We start from the raw sequence: 19469 nt of genomic DNA on the forward strand, positions 1-19469 counted from the left end.
TAGTCAGGGATACTTAGCCAGGTTTCTACATTTATACAGAGGGTTTGTTGGACAGTACAGCTGTTTTCACTCCTCTGTGAACTAGTCCCAGTGCTTCAGTATGAACATATTATTCACACAACACAATACATGTTCAAGTACAGTTTGTGAGTCACCTTGGACCAGGCAAGGCCTTCAGCGTGTGTGTGTGTGTGTGTGTGTGTGTGTGTGTGTGTGTGTGTGTGTGTGTGTGTGTGTGTGTGTGTGTGTGTGTGTGTGTGTGTGTGTGTGTGTGTGTGTGTGTGTGTGTGTGTGTGTGTGTGTGTGTGTGTGTGTGTGTGTGTGTGTGTGTGTGTGTGTGTGTGTGTGTGTGTGTGTGTGTGTGTGTCATATCACATAAATCCACTAATCATTTCTGAATGTGCCCAAGACCCCAAAACACAACCTGTGACCCTTTAAACTGTTTGGTCCTTGTCTAAACTCCAAGCCATCAGCTCTTGTTCTTGTCCATTATGTATTAACATCAACATCCAGCCAAAACAGAAAGCCTATGTCCACATCCCAAATAGCACCATAATCCCTATATAGTGGGCTACATTTGACCAGGACCCATAGGGCTCAGGTCGTAAGTGGTGCACCATGTAGGGATTAGGGTTCCATTTGGAGCGTAGCCTATAACATGAAGTTCATCTGCTCTACATGGTTCTACTTGATTAAAGTAGACAGGTTTATGTATTGGTGCTAATTCCCCCCGGTGCTATGGACGGGTAACGAACCAGGACTAACGAATATATTCAATTACACACACGCACACGCACGCACGCACGCACGCACACACACACACACACACACACACACACACACACACACACACACACACACACACAGAACACTACATGAAGCGGAGGTGTTAAAACTCAGACACGGTTGTTAATGGCCCTGGCTCGTACCTTTACGTCAAAAGCTTTCTGTTTCTTTCTGTTTTCCACCATGCTTAAGTTTTAAAGGGAAATGAAACCCAAATTCCCTATTTAGTGCACTGCTTTTGACCTAGAGCCCTATGGGGCTCTAAATGAGAATTAGGGTGCTATTTGGGACGCACACATAGTCTAGTTGAATTATTCAAACGACTGGCCACAGATGTGTTGCAGTTCTGATGTAAGCTGAGGTTTAAGCTTAAAGGGCAATTCCGCCACTTTTCAACCTCATATTCATTATCTCCAGCACCACATCAGTGTCTACATAATGTCAAAACGGCACAGCTCTATGATCTGTGGTTAAAAAGATCAGAAGACAGGTCCTCGAAAATGCTTCTCTGTGACATCACATGGTAGGATTAAAAGTAAGAAAAAGACCTGCAATGAGTGTCTAGCCAGATGGAGGGTCACGTCACAGGGTGAATCTCATGGTGTTAGAAAATCACTGTACAATGTTTTCACTTTTGATGATGTCATCGGGTAGAACAGTTTAACTTGATACTTTTTTCTACAAAACGTAGAAATGCGCCGTATTCACATGTGTTGACACTGGTATTGTACTGCAGATGATGAAAATGAGGTTGAAAAAGGGTGGAATTGCACTTTAAGTTCTACTGTAGCCTGTGGTTTCAGCAGGTTTACTGTAGATACATATGGTGGCTGTCGCCCCAAGCTGCAAACATAGACTTCTCTGGGTCTGGACTCCTGTGGAAAACAGAAGGTGTGTGTGTGTGTGTGTGTGTGTGTGTGTGTGTGTGTGTGTGTGTGTGTGTGTGTGTGTGTGTGTGTGTGTGTGTGTGTGTGTGTGTGTTGGTTTTATTCCACCTGTCTAGGTTGTGTGTGTGAGAGTCTGGTATCCAGCATCTATTACCATCAAACTGGTTTGGGTGATTCTAAGTGAAGTTATTTTGAAACAGAAATATCTACATCCTTCAGTCTAATGTGACATTTTCTGTCAGTAAGTCTGTAGTCATAATGAAACACAATTGTGATGGGTCTGCAATGCAATGAAGACAGAGCAGTAACGATAAAGGAGAAATTAAACATTCAAATAAAATGGAGACAATTCGTAACGCACTTTTCTATTGATGCTACTTTCAATAAATATACAAATTATTAATTTTTTAACAAGAAATTAAACATTCCATTTTTTTTCTTTGATATGTTTATTGAAAAAGAGGGTGAGTATCATATAGGTATCATATTGCTTCTTGGTTTATACAAACACAGTGAACATACAGAGTTTAATTAAACAATCCATCTTAGATGAAGGATACTTGTGTCGTAAGCTGCCTCAAAAGAATTTAACATTTTATTCACATTGTCTGGGGAGAGCACCCATATAGAACAAATACACTTCTGAAAAAACACATTTCCATTTGGGATGTTATCGCTTATGCAATGATTTACTTGCACATGTGGTCCAAATAACAGATATGACAAGTCACATGGTAACAGCCATGTTGTTTGGTTTGGTTGTCGAGCTAACTGTAGCATGGCATTGAACAGAATGGTTCTCAAACACTTAAATAAAGACCATATTCCCTTCCTTTATGACAAACTTTATAACGATGTGATACAGATACTTAATAACTTCTGGACCAAAACAGCTGCACTTAGCTCACAGACTAAGATGCCTGGAGATTTGAATAGACCTGGAACTCTATTTTGACAATAGAAAAACAATGGCAACAGTAAAACAGTATAGAAATCCGCATCATTGAGGAATGGCTATATCTGGGAGGGAGGGGCTTGATTGAAAACATGTGTCGGTCCCCCGGCTCATACTTAACTGTATTGTTCTCTGTCTTGGCTCCGTGGTACTATCGGCACTTCATATTTTAAACTCTGTGGAACGCTGTCAGGAGAAATAGAACAGAATCCCAATTACATTGTTCTAGAGTGTTCTAGGGGGTCCTAATGAGGAATGAATTGCCGGTTCAGTGGAACATCTGTCTGAGCTGAGATATCCTAATGACAACAGTAATGTTTGTTTTAAAGTATCTCAGTATGTTGCATTACAATCCGGATTTATTAGATTTGCCCATCTTGCATCAGTGGATGAATGCCGTCAGATTATTGGTTGATTAGGATAAACCTCCTCGAGGGAGGATTGCATCAGGGCAAACTATGGTAATGAACCCTGTATTTCTATGATATTCTGTTGTTGTTCAAGCCAGACCTGTCGCCACAATTTAATCTGGGGGACTATAAATGTTTATTACATTAACTTCAACATGTTGCAGCTAATAGACACATAGCATGTTGTGTTCTTATGATATTGCAAATAAACGTTTTTGGAAAAGTGATAAATGTATAAAAATTTGATTTGATAATACAGTAGTACTGCAGTTGGTATACAGTACTCTCTGGTTATGCCTTCATCTAATACTGCTTAAATGTACTTACAAATACTGTGTTACATCTCAATATCTTAGAAAATATAAAATATACAAAAATAAAAATCATTACAGTAAAAATACCAATTTAAAAGACGTATCTGGTATTTAAAGTGGCTCAACGATAAAAGTAGGATAACTTTCCTTCGCCCCCAGCTCAGCAACATTCAGTTTCAATGTGATAGTCAATACTGTAGGATAGTAACAGGTATTTCATGTGGCCGTATACTGGCTTTAAAATCCTGCCTAAGGATATGTGAGGGTTTATAACTGTGGAGTAGGCCTAAAGTGAGCTCCTAAGCAATTGAAGAGTGAAATCCAATAATCAGACAATGTGATCCTGTATAGAAATGTATGTAATGAATCTTACTATACTTAATATAATACAGCAATTATTTTTGCGCCAGTATTTGTTAGTAAATACCTAGAATATTGAGGTAAATTAATTTCATATTGCTTGTTTTGCTGAAAAATGACTCTGTGTCTCATTCAATGCCTTACAGCCTAGACTATAGCAACGGACAACATTACATTCACACAAACTGTATAAAAAGCTGCATTGATATGGGGTTTTATCCCTGTTTTGCATTACAATCTTATCCCACAAGGCCATCGTTCTTACAACCCTTGGCTCTTGCTGAGTTGCTTAAGTTACTTCTAATTGTGTGGGCTTTTCTATTCGGCACAGGGCTGAACTGTAATACAGAATTGTCTGCCTCCAAAAAGGCTGTCGGCTTGTATTACAGCAGATAACTTCCCTTTATTACAGCACTGGTTTTCAAACCTCTCCTCGGGGACCCCCAGTCATTCCATGTATTTGATCTATTCCACAGCTAGCACACCTGATTCAACTTGTCAACTAACCAGCCTTGAATAGGTAAATCAGGTGAGTTAGTTCTGGGCTACAATTAAATTGTGAAACGTCTGGTGGCCACCGAGGAGAGGTTAGAAACCCCTGGCCTGTACGCATCGTCTGATTGGGATCTTCACCGGTCTGTTCTTGTGAATGGAAACTCCATGTGATTCAGTGCACAGCCTCTCTTCCTGAAAATATATGTATCACTTCAAACTAATGTCTTCTGATGCCTTGAGTTGAAACACCTGAATCAATGCATGTCCTCCATTGTCTTGGCTAGACTGGAATGCTTGTTAAGGCTTGACATAGAAGTTGCCCCTGACCACAGATCTAAGATTTCCTTCCCTACCATCCTAGCCTTAACCATCAGGGATTAAACAACATCTGACCTTGGATCAGTTAGGGGTGACTATCTATTTCCCCTGTTATGAATGTTTGATCAGCCCTGATTGGTCGCCTCTTACAGAGTGGGCTCAACCCCTCAGTCAGAACCCACCCCTGGTGATACCCACAAGTCCTTGCTCAGCACATTTGAGACGGTGAGCCGGGTGTAAAAACTTTAAATGTCCCTTTACTGCCTCTTGTAAAAGTAGGAAAAATACTTTATATACAGACGTACACTTACACACTCAGTTCAGACACACACACACACACACACACACACACACACACACACACACACACACACACACACACACACACACACACACACACACACACACACACACACACACACACACACACACACACACACACTAAGAACAACCACACTGCGCTCACACACTCTTTACACACGTACTCACACACTCTTTACACACGTACTCACACATTCCGATATAATTAGGTATATGCACTTGGTGCTAACAGCGTGAGGAGAGGTGTCTGCAGCGTGGGAGGCAGGGTGGCTGCGGGGTCAGCAGCAGCAGCAAGGCATCATGGTCGGTCTGGCGGTGAAGTGCTGGTTTTGCAAGCGTTTCAGAGCATTCCAGAACGTTCCAGAGCATTCCAGAGCATTCCAGAGTGTTCCAGAGCAGAGACGTGTAGCTACAGAGTTACATATCTGAGTAGAGGAGGAGGAGGAGGAGGAGGAGGAGAGCTGGCCTGGGACTGGGGCACTTCAGGCCGGTCAGGATGGTGTATACGTATCCTTTACTGAGCACGTCTTCTGGACTTCTTCACCCTGGAGACAGAAAGAGAGGAATAAGACACTGATTAAAGGAGGATTCATGGGTGTAACTTCATTTTTCCGTGTGGCCATTTGACATCACCTGATTAGGAACAACTCTGGGCCCTAATGTCATTTTATGGTAAATACTTAGTACGGTGCTCATTGGTATATTGATGCTATGTTCTGCATCATGCAGGGTTTTGAAACATGCATCCAATGGTGGAACAAACTCCCTCACGACGCCAGGTCAGCGGAGTCAATCACCACCTTCCGGAGACACCTGAAACCCCACCTCTTTAAGGAATACCTAGGATAGGATAAAGTAATCCTTCTAACCCCCCCCCCCTTAAAAGAGTTAGATGCACTATTGTAAAGTGGTTGTTCCACTGGATATCATAAGGTGAATGCACCAATTTGTAAGTCGCTCTGGATAAGAGCGTCTGCTAAATGACTTAAATGTAAATGTTAGTAAAAAGGGTTCTTAAAGGGTACTTTGGCTGTCCCCATAGGATAACATTTTTGGTTCCACATGGAACCCTCTTTGGAAAGAGTCCTACATGCCCCCTAAAAAAACTAACAAAACAAAAACAAACAAAAAAACAAATGGGTCCTACATGGAACCCAAACGGGTTCTACATGGAATCAAACGGGTTCTATCTGGAACCAAAACTGGTTCTTCAAAGGGTTCTCCTATGGGAACAGCCAAAGAACCATTTTAGGTTCTAGATTGCACCTTTTTCTCTAAGTGTGTAACATGTCACGTAGGCCTCCAGTATCTAGTTGTTTAATAATATAGTTTGTTTGTCTGGCAGACTGGACTTATAAACACGATGCAGTTCTACGAGAGCATATATACTCAAACCTTCATAAACAAGATCATCTGGATATGCATCGTCTTAGAAATATTTGTACACACAGTTTTTTTGGCTAGCTATTTCGAGCAAATGCAGTCTTTTGTAACTATGCCACATTGGGGACTAATCAGCAAGAAAATGCCTAATTTGTGGTAAAATGTTCCTCCATTATAGATTTATTTACTATAGGCGTTTTTAAGAGGCAGACATTTTGCATGGTTGGTGAAAATGATCACCAGACACTGTATGTGGGAAGTTTTTATAAGGAATGCACATTTAACACACATTTTAACTGCACAACCCATTTAGATTCATTATAATATTCTGTATAGTGTGCCTGTTATTGTTTATTGTAGTTTTTTACAGTTTACTCCTTGGGTGTAAAACTTAGTGGAATTGTTTTCCCTTAGTGGAATGAGTTTTACTATTTGTAGACAAATTAGTCCTGATCATTTTGTGAAAGTGCCTTCAATTTACACATATTTGTTTACTTATACACAAACTACTGTCTTTTAGCCATGAAATTAATGAAGTTAGTTCACTTGTGAAAATAACACCTGTTTATTTTTGCAAAAAGTTTTAGGTAAAAAATCTGTAAAAAAAAAAAAAAACTAACTTTTTTGAAGTCATGAAATTCTACTACATCCCTGATTTCCCAGATACATTCTGATTGTTTACTGAAAGACCTGGAATGCTCTGAATGCCACGCTTAAATTATCAGAGGGATTGCAAGGAATGAGCAGAAAGCATTCTTTCCCAGTCTTTAATTCATATCTCAGTAGCCATCTGAGTAGCGAACACGCATAATGAGAAACAAACACCCAGAAATACCTGTCACTTTCATCTCTTTTAATGACACACACATACCAACAATTCTAATCAAACCGATAAATTAGCCATTTCACAATGCAAAGTGGACAAGTGGCTATAAAATGACACTAAACTGTTGTTACTGTACTTAAGCAGTTCCATTTCTCCCATTTCATTTGGATTTTGCAGATAAAAACAGGGGCGTATTTCATTCCATGTCTCTCACTGTTACCAGCGAACTAGCCTGGTCCCAGATCTGCTTGTGTTGTCTTGACAACTCCTATGGTTTGGCGTGACAATGAATGACCATAAGAGTTGGCAAGACAGCACAAGCAGATGTGGGACCAGGCTACCCTGCGATCAGCTCTTACTTGTCAAAGAGGGAAGTAAGGTTTCTCCTTACTTGTTAATGGCATTCTTCAGGTACGTCTGCAGCCATTTGGTCTCGGGGTTAATGCACACCTCCCTGTTGTTCTTCAGCTTGGCACTGTGACCGGGAGAGGGATGGAGTGGGAGAGAGAGAGAAAGTGAATTAGGCAGAGACTCATTTCAGTGTTCTCCGAGCATCCACTTTCTCTGTTTTCTTATCTGATTCAAGGATAGAATGATCTGGAAAAAGAAAGGGAACAAAAAAAAGCCGAGTCCAGTAAGTTCTCATGAACTGGCCCAGCGTCTTCTCGCTCTGGTGAACATCCAGGGATAGTGTGCTGTGTAGCTGTTATCAGTAACACACATACCTGATACGTGGGGTCAACTAGGGTCAACTGTGGCCGTGTTTCGGTCAAACTGTAATGAGACTCGTGGGCCTTGTAGTAGCGAGTTGAATAGTACGAGTTTTTATTACACTTCAATTATGTACATAGATAAATAAATATAGATCATTTCTAGGTTTCTTTTGAACTAATAATTCTGAATGCATCTATTTCAGTTTGACACATCTGTCTTTATCGACTCATGGGTCTCGTAGTAGTGAACTGAATAGTATGAGTGGCATATTTTAGTATACAGTATGTAATCTTATATATTTGTTTTATAAAAAATAAAAAAATTCAAATGGGTTACATTTGAGGTAATATTTTTGAAGTCATTATTTGCTGTTTGATACAGTTCTTATAGGTTACTTAAATCTAGTCTGTATAATTCATGTATCTGAAGATTGAAGAGACATCTGATGAACTCTGTATACTGTAATCTAAAAGTAAATCTGTTCCATCATTTTGATATAGTCTATCTGCTCATTCAGGGTCAAAATAAACAAACACATTAAGATGAATGAAGTTCCCTTTCCTTTAAACCAACTACTGGACTGGACTGGACACACAAAACAAACATCACTCAGTATGATATAAGGCTGCAAAGTCAACAGTAACATAATGGATCTTGAAAAATAAGTTATTTGACCAAAATTATATTTATCAAGCTTATTTATATGTCACTAATTTCCAGGGACATTTGCCAGTGAACAATCAACACGTTATTAAAATCCATAACATATTTTTTAAGAACAAACATATTATGAACAAGTTGTAAGGATCACAGTTATTAAAGCTTGTATTCACAACATATTTTAACCCACAAAACATGCTTAGCGCCAGTTGTAAGGATCACAATGCATTAAATCACATCAAGTCCCCCACCACATGCCACAGGGGAGAAATCCCCTCTCTCTCCTTCCACTTAGACAGCTGTTGCAATGATAATAAAGCACGGTAACACTGATCTCTTTGTTAAGCCGGTGGTACTAACAATAAGGAGGTTTTGATGTCAGGCCATTTAGCCTGGGATTTACAGACTGTGCGGTGTATATGGGAGTAAGTGGTTCACCTGTAGCGGACTGTAGTGTGTTGATAGAGGGTCGACTTGAGAGAGGGACATTTGTCCCGAGATCGGACACCTCTGTGAGTGTTTCTGATCCATGAGCTTTAGGGGGAGACAGGGTAGTGTGTGTGTGTGTGTGTGTGTGTGTGTGTGTGTGTGTGTGTGTGTGTGTGTGTGTGTGTGTGTGTGTGTGTGTGTGTGTGTGTGTGTGTGTGTGTGTGTGTGTGTGTGTGTGTGTGTGTGTGTGTGTGTGTGTGTGTGCGCTCTCTCCTCTCCTCTCCTCCTTCCCCAAACATATGGATCTAACACCTCTGTGTCAAAAGGTCGTGTTTGAGAGTTAACAACTCATGTAGCGCCTCACCACCTCTCCTCCCTCCCTCCTTCTCTCCCTCCTTCTCTTCCTCTCACAACCCTGTAAATTAAACACATTCCTCTCCACCTCTCTCCTTCATCACTCCTTTACCGCTTTTCTGATTCAATTTCACCTCCCCCAAACTCTCCATCCCTATTAAACACCAGCCTCTTCAATTGACCAAATGGCCCACCTACTACCCTTACCCCAATAAGATGAAAGAACAGCTCAAGTGCATCAAACCCCTTCAAATCCCCCCAAAACCAACATCCCAATTGTTTAGATAAATAAAAGCCGGTAACTGGATTCCCCGTTTGTTTAGGATACCACCTTCCTCCCTCCCTCCAACCCCCATCCTGTCCTCTTTTATATATTTAGTGCAGCTAATCCATTTTACTGTTTTGATGTGTCTCCTGGTTTAGGTTTATCCCTCTAGGCTGTGTGTGTGTGTGTGTGTGTGTGTGTGTGTGTGTGTGTGTGTGTGTGTGTGTGTGTGTGTGTGTGTGTGTGTGTGTGTGTGTGTGTGTGTGTGTGTGTGTGTGTGTGTGTGTGTGTGTGTGTGTGTGTGTGTGTGTGTGTGTTTGTGTGTCTGGACTATCTAGCGTCTGATTGACTCTGTTGGAATTCGGGGCTCTGGCAGTCTGGAGCTTCTAACCCAGTAGGTAGTAATTACTTCACAGCAAGCTAATGCCAACAAGCCGGAGGAGACAGGGGCGTGTATGGAGGGATGGAGGGGGAGAGGGGGGTGTAGTGTTACCCCTGTTGTCTTTCATCCAAGGACAATAGATATATCAGAAGAGATGCGAGCTCTCTGCCCCTCTCTCCCCTGCTGCTCAGTCATAAATAACTTTTGGATGGGGTTTGGAGGGAATAAGAGGGAAAAGTGGAAGCTTTTGGTGGCGTATGTGTGTTCCTTAATGCCTATGTGTGCAAATGTGTGTATCTCTTGATGATTGTGGGTCCTGACCAGATTTGTATCCTTACTGACCCCTTGCCATGAGTTAACCCCCTAATGCCCCCCCCTACCACCCCTTCCCAACCCCCCAAACCCCTCTGGCTTTTTGGCTCTGGCCACCTGGTTTCTATAGGTTACAAATAGGCAAAGCATTTTGGCTTAATGCGTTCCAGGCCATTTAAATTACACTAAATGTGGGCGGCTGGTGAGCGAAGGGAATAAAAGAAAGATGGATAGAGAGGGTCAGCTGCAACATAAAGGTCATCACGTTGACCCCTAATGATTGTTTCCTTAACAAGACTAAAATCCCCCCTAGAGCTACCTTGGAGAGAGACACTCCTCTGTCAGCTTCCTCTCTCCTCTCCTGGCCATTTACCGTGTTGTTCTAATCTAAACATCTCTTTCCATTTGGGGAGAGCCATAGCAACTGCATCTCTTTTCTCCACTCTCTCGCTTTCTCTCTCTCTCTCACTCTCTCTCACTCTCTCTCCACTTTCTCTCTGTCTTTCCCTCCACTGTGGTCCTCCAACTGCAATCATTAAAACCTCATAATATGGGACTGATGCTTAGCCGAATGGAATGGGAACCAAAGTTAAGCGCCATTAGAATCCACATGGGATCTTATTAACAGAGGGGTCTTACTGGGCTGAATCAGGCTATTCTGAACAGGCTTTGCCCTAGGAGATGACTATAGGAGTTGGCAAGACCACACAAACAGATCTAGAACCAAGTTAGTTTAGCTGTAGCAGCTGACAATAGGAGTTGGTAAGACAGCACAAACAGATCTGGAACCAGGCTAGTTTATCCCTACTTGACTATACGTATCAGGCCAAGGTCCTTCTGGTTTCAGCCATGCAGGCTTGTGCTGTGTTAAAGCAAAGATGGTAGATAAACGAAGATGTCACATTTCCAGTCTGCTTAAGGGATGGCTCTCCCATAGGCACCAATGCATTAGCAGCTGGGTCTGGTCTGCTTAGTTCAGTGACTATATATGAATAAGAAAAAAATGAGGGAGTGGGATGAGTCGCTTCCTCTTCCACCTCTGGTTAAACTACATTGCAGTGGTCCCGTAGAGTAACATGGACCGTGGCATTGACAGGTGTCTGTCCAGCCCTAAAACAAACACCTGATTCAACAAGTCACCGCCTTGACGATTAGTTGATGAGTTGAATCAGGTGCTTCAGTGCTGTGCCCGGGAACCGAAGCTAACTCACACTCTCAACATGCAGCTGTCTCAGACCAGGGTTGCTTACCAATGCTTTACTGGGCCTAAATAGTTCTGCTTTATCTCCAGAAAAAGTCTGTCTAAATATAGTGAATAGCTTCCCCTTCTGTGAGCAGCAACACTGTGTGGGATGTCCAGTGTTGGCCACCATAGTACTTTCTTATCTGTGCAGTGTAGTGCAGAGCTGAGGAGAACATGGGGTTGTCTCCTACAAAACTTCCCTGTTACTCCCCAGACTTGTAGTGAAACCATTGACTTTTGGGAGAAGCAATACAGCGATCTAGTTGTTCTTATGAGCGGTGTGGACAGTTCTTCACATGACAAACTAAGGAACTTAGCTGTAAGTCTCCTAAAACACAACCCAAAATCAGGGTTAAAAAGCATCCCATAATGCACCAGCAGGTTACTCACATGACTTGGAAAGGGCAGTTGGGTGTGTGAAGGAACTTGAGCTCTCTGATGCTCCTCTGAGGGACGGTGTTGAGAGTGGAGCGACACCAGCACCTCTCTACCAGGCTGATGGGCTTCGCTGAAAACAACAACCACAAACATAGTAAGATACCGTACCAGGTACCAGGTACCGGACACTGAGAGCATGTGAGCTTAGACCATTTCTATGTCTTAAAACTAGAACAACCAAAGCTCACAGCGTGAGAGACAGTAATGTCTCAACACTAGCATTATGATAGTTAGAGCTGAACCAACCATATGAGACTCAACACCTCCAAAATGCAACAACTCACAATCATTGCAGGCAGGAAACTAGGAAGAATTTGTTCATTTCATATCAGAGTACTTGTTAGAACAAATATGTTTAATCTACTGTCTCTAAGCCCGACAATGCATGAGAAATATACAGAACATTTAGCTGACCTTAGTCCCAAACTAGGATGAATTTGTTCATTTCATATTAGAGCTTGTAAGAACAAACAAGGTAAAGTAGAAGACAGATTTCCGTTGCCGCTGGACATTGGGGATTAAATCCATTTTCACTGTACTCCATGACAGCAACAGCTCCTAAATCAATAGTCAGTGGTGTGTGAGATTGGTTTACGCAGTGTTACAACCAGGTCTCATAAATAGCACACACACACTCACACACTCTCACCAAACTTTGACCGTACACACTCAACACTACTCTACTTTTACCTGTTGTTAATCATCTTCACATTCACTGGGGTAAACTCCAGTATTTCTGTTAAACCGGTGTACAAAGCTGGGGGAAAAGTCCCTGACATTCAACTGGCCTGCTGAGCATGGCAGATAGCTACAGCTAAGTCCCTGACATTCAACTGGCCTGCTGAGCATGGCAGATAGCTACAGCTAAGTCCCTGACATTCAACTGGCCTGCTGAGCATGGCAGATAGCTACAGCTAAGTCCCTGACATTCAACTGGCCTGCTGAGCATGGCAGATAGCTACAGCTAAGTCCCTGACATTCAACTGGCCTGCTGAGCATGGCAGATAGCTACAGCTAAGTCCCTGACATTCAACTGGCCTGCTGAGCATGGCAGATAGCTACAGCTAAGTCCCTGACATTCAACTGGCCTGCTGAGCATGGCAGATAGCTACAGCTAAGTCCCTGACATTCAACTGGCCTGCTGAGCATGGCAGATAGCTACAGCTAAGTCCCTGACATTCAACTGGCCTGCTGAGCATGGCAGATAGCTACAGCTAAGTCCCTGACATTCAACTGGCCTGCTGAGCATGGCAGATAGCTACAGCTAAGTCCCTGACATTCAACTGGCCTGCTGAGCATGGCAGATAGCTACAGCTAAGTCCCTGACATTCAACTGGCCTGCTGAGCATGGCAGATAGCTACAGCTAAGTCCCTGACATTCAACTGGCCTGCTGAGCATGGCAGATAGCTACAGCTAAGTCCCTGACATTCAACTGGCCTGCTGAGCATGGCAGATAGCTACAGCTAAGTCCCTGACATTCAACTGGCCTGCTGAGCTTGGCAGATAGCTACAGCTAAGTCCCTGACATTCAACTGGCCTGCTGAGCATGGCAGATAGCTACAGCTAAGTCCCTGACATTCAACTGGCCTGCTGAGCATGGCAGATAGCTACAGCTAAGTCCCTGACATTCAACTGGCCTGCTGAGCATGGCAGATAGCTACAGCTAAGTCCCTGACATTCAACTGGCCTGCTGAGCATGGCTGGCAGATAGCTACAGCTAAGTCCCTGACATTCAACTGGCCTGCTGAGCATGGCAGATAGCTACAGCTAAGTCCCTGACATTCAACTGGCCTGCTGAGCCTGGCAGATAGCTACAGCTAAGTCCCTGACATTCAACTGGCCTGCTGAGCATGGCAGATAGCTACAGCTAAGTCCCTGACATTCAACTGGCCTGCTGAGCATGGCAGATAGCTACAGCTAAGTCCCTGACATTCAACTGGCCTGCTGAGCATGGCAGATAGCTACAGCTAAGTCCCTGACATTCAACTGGCCTGCTGAGCATGGCAGATAGCTACAGCTAAGTCCCTGACATTCAACTGGCCTGCTGAGCATGGCAGATAGCTACAGCTAAGTCCCTGACATTCAACTGGCCTGCTGAGCATGGCAGATAGCTACAGCTAAGTCCCTGACATTCAACTGGCCTGCTGAGCATGGCAGATAGCTACAGCTAAGTCCCTGACATTCAACTGGCCTGCTGAGCATGGCAGATAGCTACAGCTAAGTCCCTGACATTCAACTGGCCTGCTGAGCATGGCAGATAGCTACAGCTAAGTCCCTGACATTCAACTGGCCTGCTGAGCATGGCAGATAGCTACAGCTAAGTCCCTGACATTCAACTGGCCTGCTGAGCATGGCAGATAGCTACAGCTAAGTCCCTGACATTCAACTGGCCTGCTGAGCATGGCAGATTGCTACAGCTAAGTCCCTGACATTCAACTGGCCTGCTGAGCATGGCAGATAGCTACAGCTAAGTCCCTGACATTCAACTGGCCTGCTGAGCATGGCAGATAGCTACAGCTAAGTCCCTGACATTCAACTGGCCTGCTGAGCATGGCAGATAGCTACAGCTAAGTCCCTGACATTCAACTGGCCTGCTGAGCATGGCAGATAGCTACAGCTAAGTCCCTGACATTCAACTGGCCTGCTGAGCATGGCAGATTGCTACAGCTAAGTCCCTGACATTCAACTGGCCTGCTGAGCATGGCAGATAGCTACAGCTAAGTCCCTGACATTCAACTGGCCTGCTGAGCATGGCAGATAGCTACAGCTAAGTCCCTGACATTCAACTGGCCTGCTGAGCATGGCAGATAGCTACAGCTAAGTCCCTGACATTCAACTGGCCTGCTGAGCATGGCAGATAGCTACAGCTAAGATAAAACTAGCAAAAAGAAGCACTTGAAGAAGATTACTTTAATATGTTGTTCAGGGTCAAAAAGCTCTGAGAGGAAAATTTCATTTAAATAATTCAATCACACTGTTATAGTTATTTATACATTTCTAATAAAATACCGTTAAGACAAAACAGCACACACGTCCATGCATTTAAATGCATACCTCAAATAATCAACACACATTCCCACAAAACTACTGTATTTAACCCTGACAATGCATGGGAAAGTATACATTTACCTGCCTTTAGTTCCAAAGGCAAGGCAATTAAAAAGAGATTAGTCTGCCACACACACTCACACACGCGTATGCACACACACATGCCCACACACACGCCCACACACATGCCCACACACATGCCCCCCCACACACACACACACACACACACACACACACACAAACACACACACACACACACACACACACACACACACACACACACACACACACACACACACACACACACACACACACACACACACACACACACACACACACACACAGAGAGACTCTCAAACCAGCGCTCATTGTCCCATCCGCCGTCATACTGCCTTTTCACTATGAACATTCAAGACACAGCTCTCTATCCCAGAAGAGTCCTTATCGTTCTACTCCACTGGGGCTCCCAATGTTTCCCTCCTTTCTCAAAGCTCCAAGAACACAAAGCTTAGATTCTTATCAAAAGAGTCCCTTTAAGAAGTAGGCTACATTCTTAGAATAATTGCATATCACCCCTGGTTCCTACCGGTTCCTGAAACGAAGAATCTTTTCACTCAATAGCATATACTCAGGCTTTTGACTGAAATGTTCTTAGATTCTGGGATTTCAGAGGGGATGCCCTGCCGGAAATTTCACACAAGATTAACATGAAACGTGAAATTCTTGATAACCTGTTTCCAACAATGATTTTTATTAGTTTCTCTTTGAAGATGGGAAGAGGTCAATTGGCTGAACATGTCTCTTCTCCAGTTGCCTTGTGGTTGTAAAACTTTCATGAAAGACTCTCTCCGTTTACTTTAAAACACTTTGATATTTACATTCTTTTCATTTCTCGAATCTTCCATCTTAACGGCGTACAAACGGATCCCTTGTTTGACTGTGGGATTAAACTGTGATCACGTGAATCCACTGCAAAATAAACAACAACAGGAGAGAGAGAGAAGTCAGAGAGAAGAGTTGAAGTTAGCTCAACCTCTGCTGTGTTATGCTAAGCCTGTTGTTACTACCCCTAGCCAGGGAGACCCTGATTGCATAGAGATAGGATGGCCGGGTGATGGAGGGGGTAACTTGTGTGTCTATCTGTTTTATTTTGCTTTCTTTTAACTAGAAACTAATTAGGGGCTAAACAAGGCGGGTTGTGAAAGAAACTAATTACATCCCAAATGGAACCCTATTGCCTATTTTGTGCACTTCTTCTGACCAGAGCCCTATGGGTTTCCCTGTGGGCCCTGGTCAGATGTAGTGCACTGTATAAGGGAATAGTGTTCTATTTGGGAAGCAAAGGTTGTAGCTAGATGGTCACTTGTGGCCGGGTGCTGTAAGCAGCATACATAATGACCCAGTATTAGCATGATAATAGAGCCTGATAAGGTGGAGGGTCATTGCTGTGATATTGGTATGAGGGAGACTTAGCCATTTGGGACACTGACTCCCTGACCCATCATCCTCTAAATCGTAAGATCTTACTTTCTGTCTTTGACAAATCGTTTTAATTGTTCATTTGTATGCCGTTAAGATGTAAGATTTGAGAAATTAAAGTGGTTGAAATATCAAAGTGTTAAAAGCAAATAGAAAAGTATGTCATGAAAGTTTTACAACAAAAGGCAACTGAGAATTGACAGAAAGTTTTACAACAAAAGGCAACTAAGAAGATACATAAATAATGGCAAAAGTAAACACAAACCTAGACATTTCCAGAATAATCTAAATAACCAACTACTTAAAATTCAACTATACAAACAACAACAAAAAAACAAATGCAACCAATTTGAGTATAACATCTCCATCACATCGCAACAATCACTTACTTATTTGACCAAAACCAGTCAGACATCAAGGAGCCAAAAGACAACCTCCACAACCACAACTCATAACCACAAGTTATTCTGCTGTGTATCCCTTCTCTCAGCAACACCAGCCAAATGTCACAACCATATCTATTCTAACAACACCTATTCAAATGAACCAACAATATCAAGACAACCTCCACAACCACCAACATGTCCTCATTTTCTAGAACAAATCACATCCCCAGACATTCTAGAACACATACATAAAGTCTCTCTTCGCTAAGTTACTAAATTGACTAAAATAAAGAGATAGATAAATAAAGATAGATAAAACACAAGAAAGAACACACTAATACAGTCTTAGAAAAAAGGGTTCCAAAAGGGTTCTTCAACTGTCCCCATATGATAACCCGTTTTGGTTCCAGGTAGAACCCTTTTTTGTTCCAGGTAGAACTCTTTTGGGTTCCATGTAGATCCCTCTGTGTAAAGGGTTCTACATGGATCTCAAAAGGGTTCTTCCTGGAACCAAAAGAGTTCACCTGGAACCAAAAAGGGTTCTTCAAAGGGTTATCCCCTATTAGGTTCGAGATGCCACCTTTTCTTCTAAGAGTGTAGAAGACATGCCCAGACAGATAAATCATCCCCAGACCAACTCACCCGTAGAGGGAGGTACATCCAAGGCCACAGCCAGTAGGACCAACACAGCCAGTACTTTGACATCCATGGTGGGCTGTATGTAGTAGGATGGAGTTACAAGAGGCTCAGGGATCAGCTTCTCACAGCTACTATCCAGCAGGGCTCAGGGTAGACTGACTGTCAGCTCCTCTCTACACACTGTTAAAGCACGGAGGCTGAGGGAGAGAGAGAGGGAGGGGAGAGAGAGGAGGGAGGCTCCTAATTTCTCAGGAGGAGGCAGGGGGGGGGGGGGGGGTGAGCTGCACTGGCTATATGAAAGGCAGAGACTTCCTCGATTGTAAATGTGCTGGCAGACAATCAAGAAGAAATTCTCTTTCTCTTTTAAGTTATTTCTCTCTCTATTACTTTCATTCTCTTTCTCACAATGTCTCTCTTTATGTCTCGTTTTCCTTCTCTCTCTCACGTCTCCTCTCTTTTGCTTTCTGTCTCTCTTTCTCTCCCTCCCTCTCACTTTCCCTCCTTCACCTTTCTTTTCCCAAACTCACAAACTACCCCCTCTCTCCATTTCCCCCCCTCTTTTCCCGCTCTCTCTGGGGCTGTCAGTCAGACTATTTGGAGAGCCTGGGCTCCCTGCTGCTAGCCTAATATTGTTCCTATTACAGCTGAATGGCTGGAGTGTTATTGTTTACAGGGACACTGCCTGCTTCCCCCCCCCCCTCTCTGGCTGGCCTGTGTCTTCCCAGTCATCTGTCTCTCTGGCTGGCCTGTGTCTTCCCAGTCATCTGTCTCTCTGGCTGGCCTGTGTCTTCCCAGTCATCTGTCTCTCTGGCTGGCCTGTGTCTTCCCAGTCATCTGTCTCTCTGGCTGGCCCGTGTCTTCCCAGTCGTCTGTCTCTCTGGCTGGCCTGTGTCTTCCCAGTCGTCTGTCTCTCTGGCTGGCCTGTGTCTTCCCAGTTATCTGTCTCTCTGGCTGGCCTGTGTCTTCCCAGTCATCTGTCTCTCTGGCTGGCCTGTGTCTTCCCAGTTATCTGTCTCTCTGGCTGGCCTGTGTCTTCCCAGTCATCTGTCTCTCTGGCTGGCCTGTGTCTTCCCAGTCATCTGTCTCTCTGGCTGGCCTGTGTCTTCCCAGTCGTCTGTCTCTCTGGCTGGCCTGTGTCTTCCCAGTCATCTGTCTCTCTGGTTGGCCTGTGTCTTCCCAGTCGTCTGTCTCTCTGGCTGGCCTGTGTCTTCCCAGTCGTCTGTCTCTCTGGCTGGCCTGTGTCTTCCCAGTCGTCTGTCTTTCTGGCTGGCCTGTGTCTTCCCAGTCGTCTGTCTCTCTGGCTGGCCTGTGTCTTCCCAGTCGTCTGTCTCTCTTGCTGGCCTGTGTCTTCCCAGTCGCCTGTCTCTCTTGCTGGCCTGTGTCTTCCCAGTCGTCTGTCTCTCTTGCTGGCCTGTATCTTCCCAGTCATCTGTCTCTCTTGCTGGCCTGTGTCTTCCCAGTCATCTGTCTCTCTGGCTGGCCTGTGTCTTCCCAGTCATCTGTCTCTCTGGCTGGCCTGTGTCTTCCCAGTCATCTGTCTCTCTGGCTGGCCTGTGTCTTCCCAGTCGTCTGTCTCTCTGGCTGGCCTGTGTCTTCCCAGTCATCTGTCTCTCTGGCTGGCCTGTGTCTTCCCAGTCATCTGTCTCTCTGGCTGGCCTGTGTCTTCCCAGTCATCTGTCTCTCTGGCTGGCCTGTGTCTTCCCAGTCATTTGTCCCTCCTCCCTGCCTGGATTATGTTAACCTTTAACTGAACTGTCATGAGAACCCAGTCAACTGTCCTTCTATCAGTGTTTCTCCTGGTCAGGATACTGTACGTGGTCAGGAAAAACTGGTCAGGAAAATAATTATAAGGCAATTAAATCCTAGTTATAGCCTAACTAGGACACATCATTTCCTCTGGTCAGGTCATGTTGCCAGGAAAAACTCTTATCCATACTAATGATAAAATCGAGAGAATGTAAAAAGCGGCCAAATATGACATTACAAACAAAACAAAACTGGTTGTACTTTAGCGGGACATTAAGATGTGATGATATGCAGTAATAACTAAATAAATGCTTAAAC

General features: G+C 43.7%; 1 protein-coding gene across 1 annotated transcript; it reads right to left on the bottom strand.

Moving 5' to 3' along the window:
* Positions 1 to 2103: 2103 nt before the first annotated feature.
* Positions 2104 to 17590, bottom strand: cxcl12b (chemokine (C-X-C motif) ligand 12b (stromal cell-derived factor 1)). Its single transcript, XM_071389280.1, has 4 exons — positions 17409 to 17590; positions 11805 to 11922; positions 7447 to 7530; positions 2104 to 5391 (listed from the first exon to the last, which is right to left on the bottom strand). Exons 1-4 carry the CDS (start codon positions 17473 to 17475, stop codon positions 5361 to 5363), a joined length of 300 nt encoding a protein of 99 aa, XP_071245381.1. The 5' UTR covers positions 17476 to 17590; the 3' UTR covers positions 2104 to 5360.
* Between the last annotated feature and the right edge of the window lie 1879 nt (positions 17591 to 19469).

Source organism: Salvelinus alpinus, chromosome 2, assembly GCF_045679555.1.
Source record: "Salvelinus alpinus chromosome 2, SLU_Salpinus.1, whole genome shotgun sequence".
Taxonomy (NCBI): domain Eukaryota; kingdom Metazoa; phylum Chordata; class Actinopteri; order Salmoniformes; family Salmonidae; genus Salvelinus; species Salvelinus alpinus.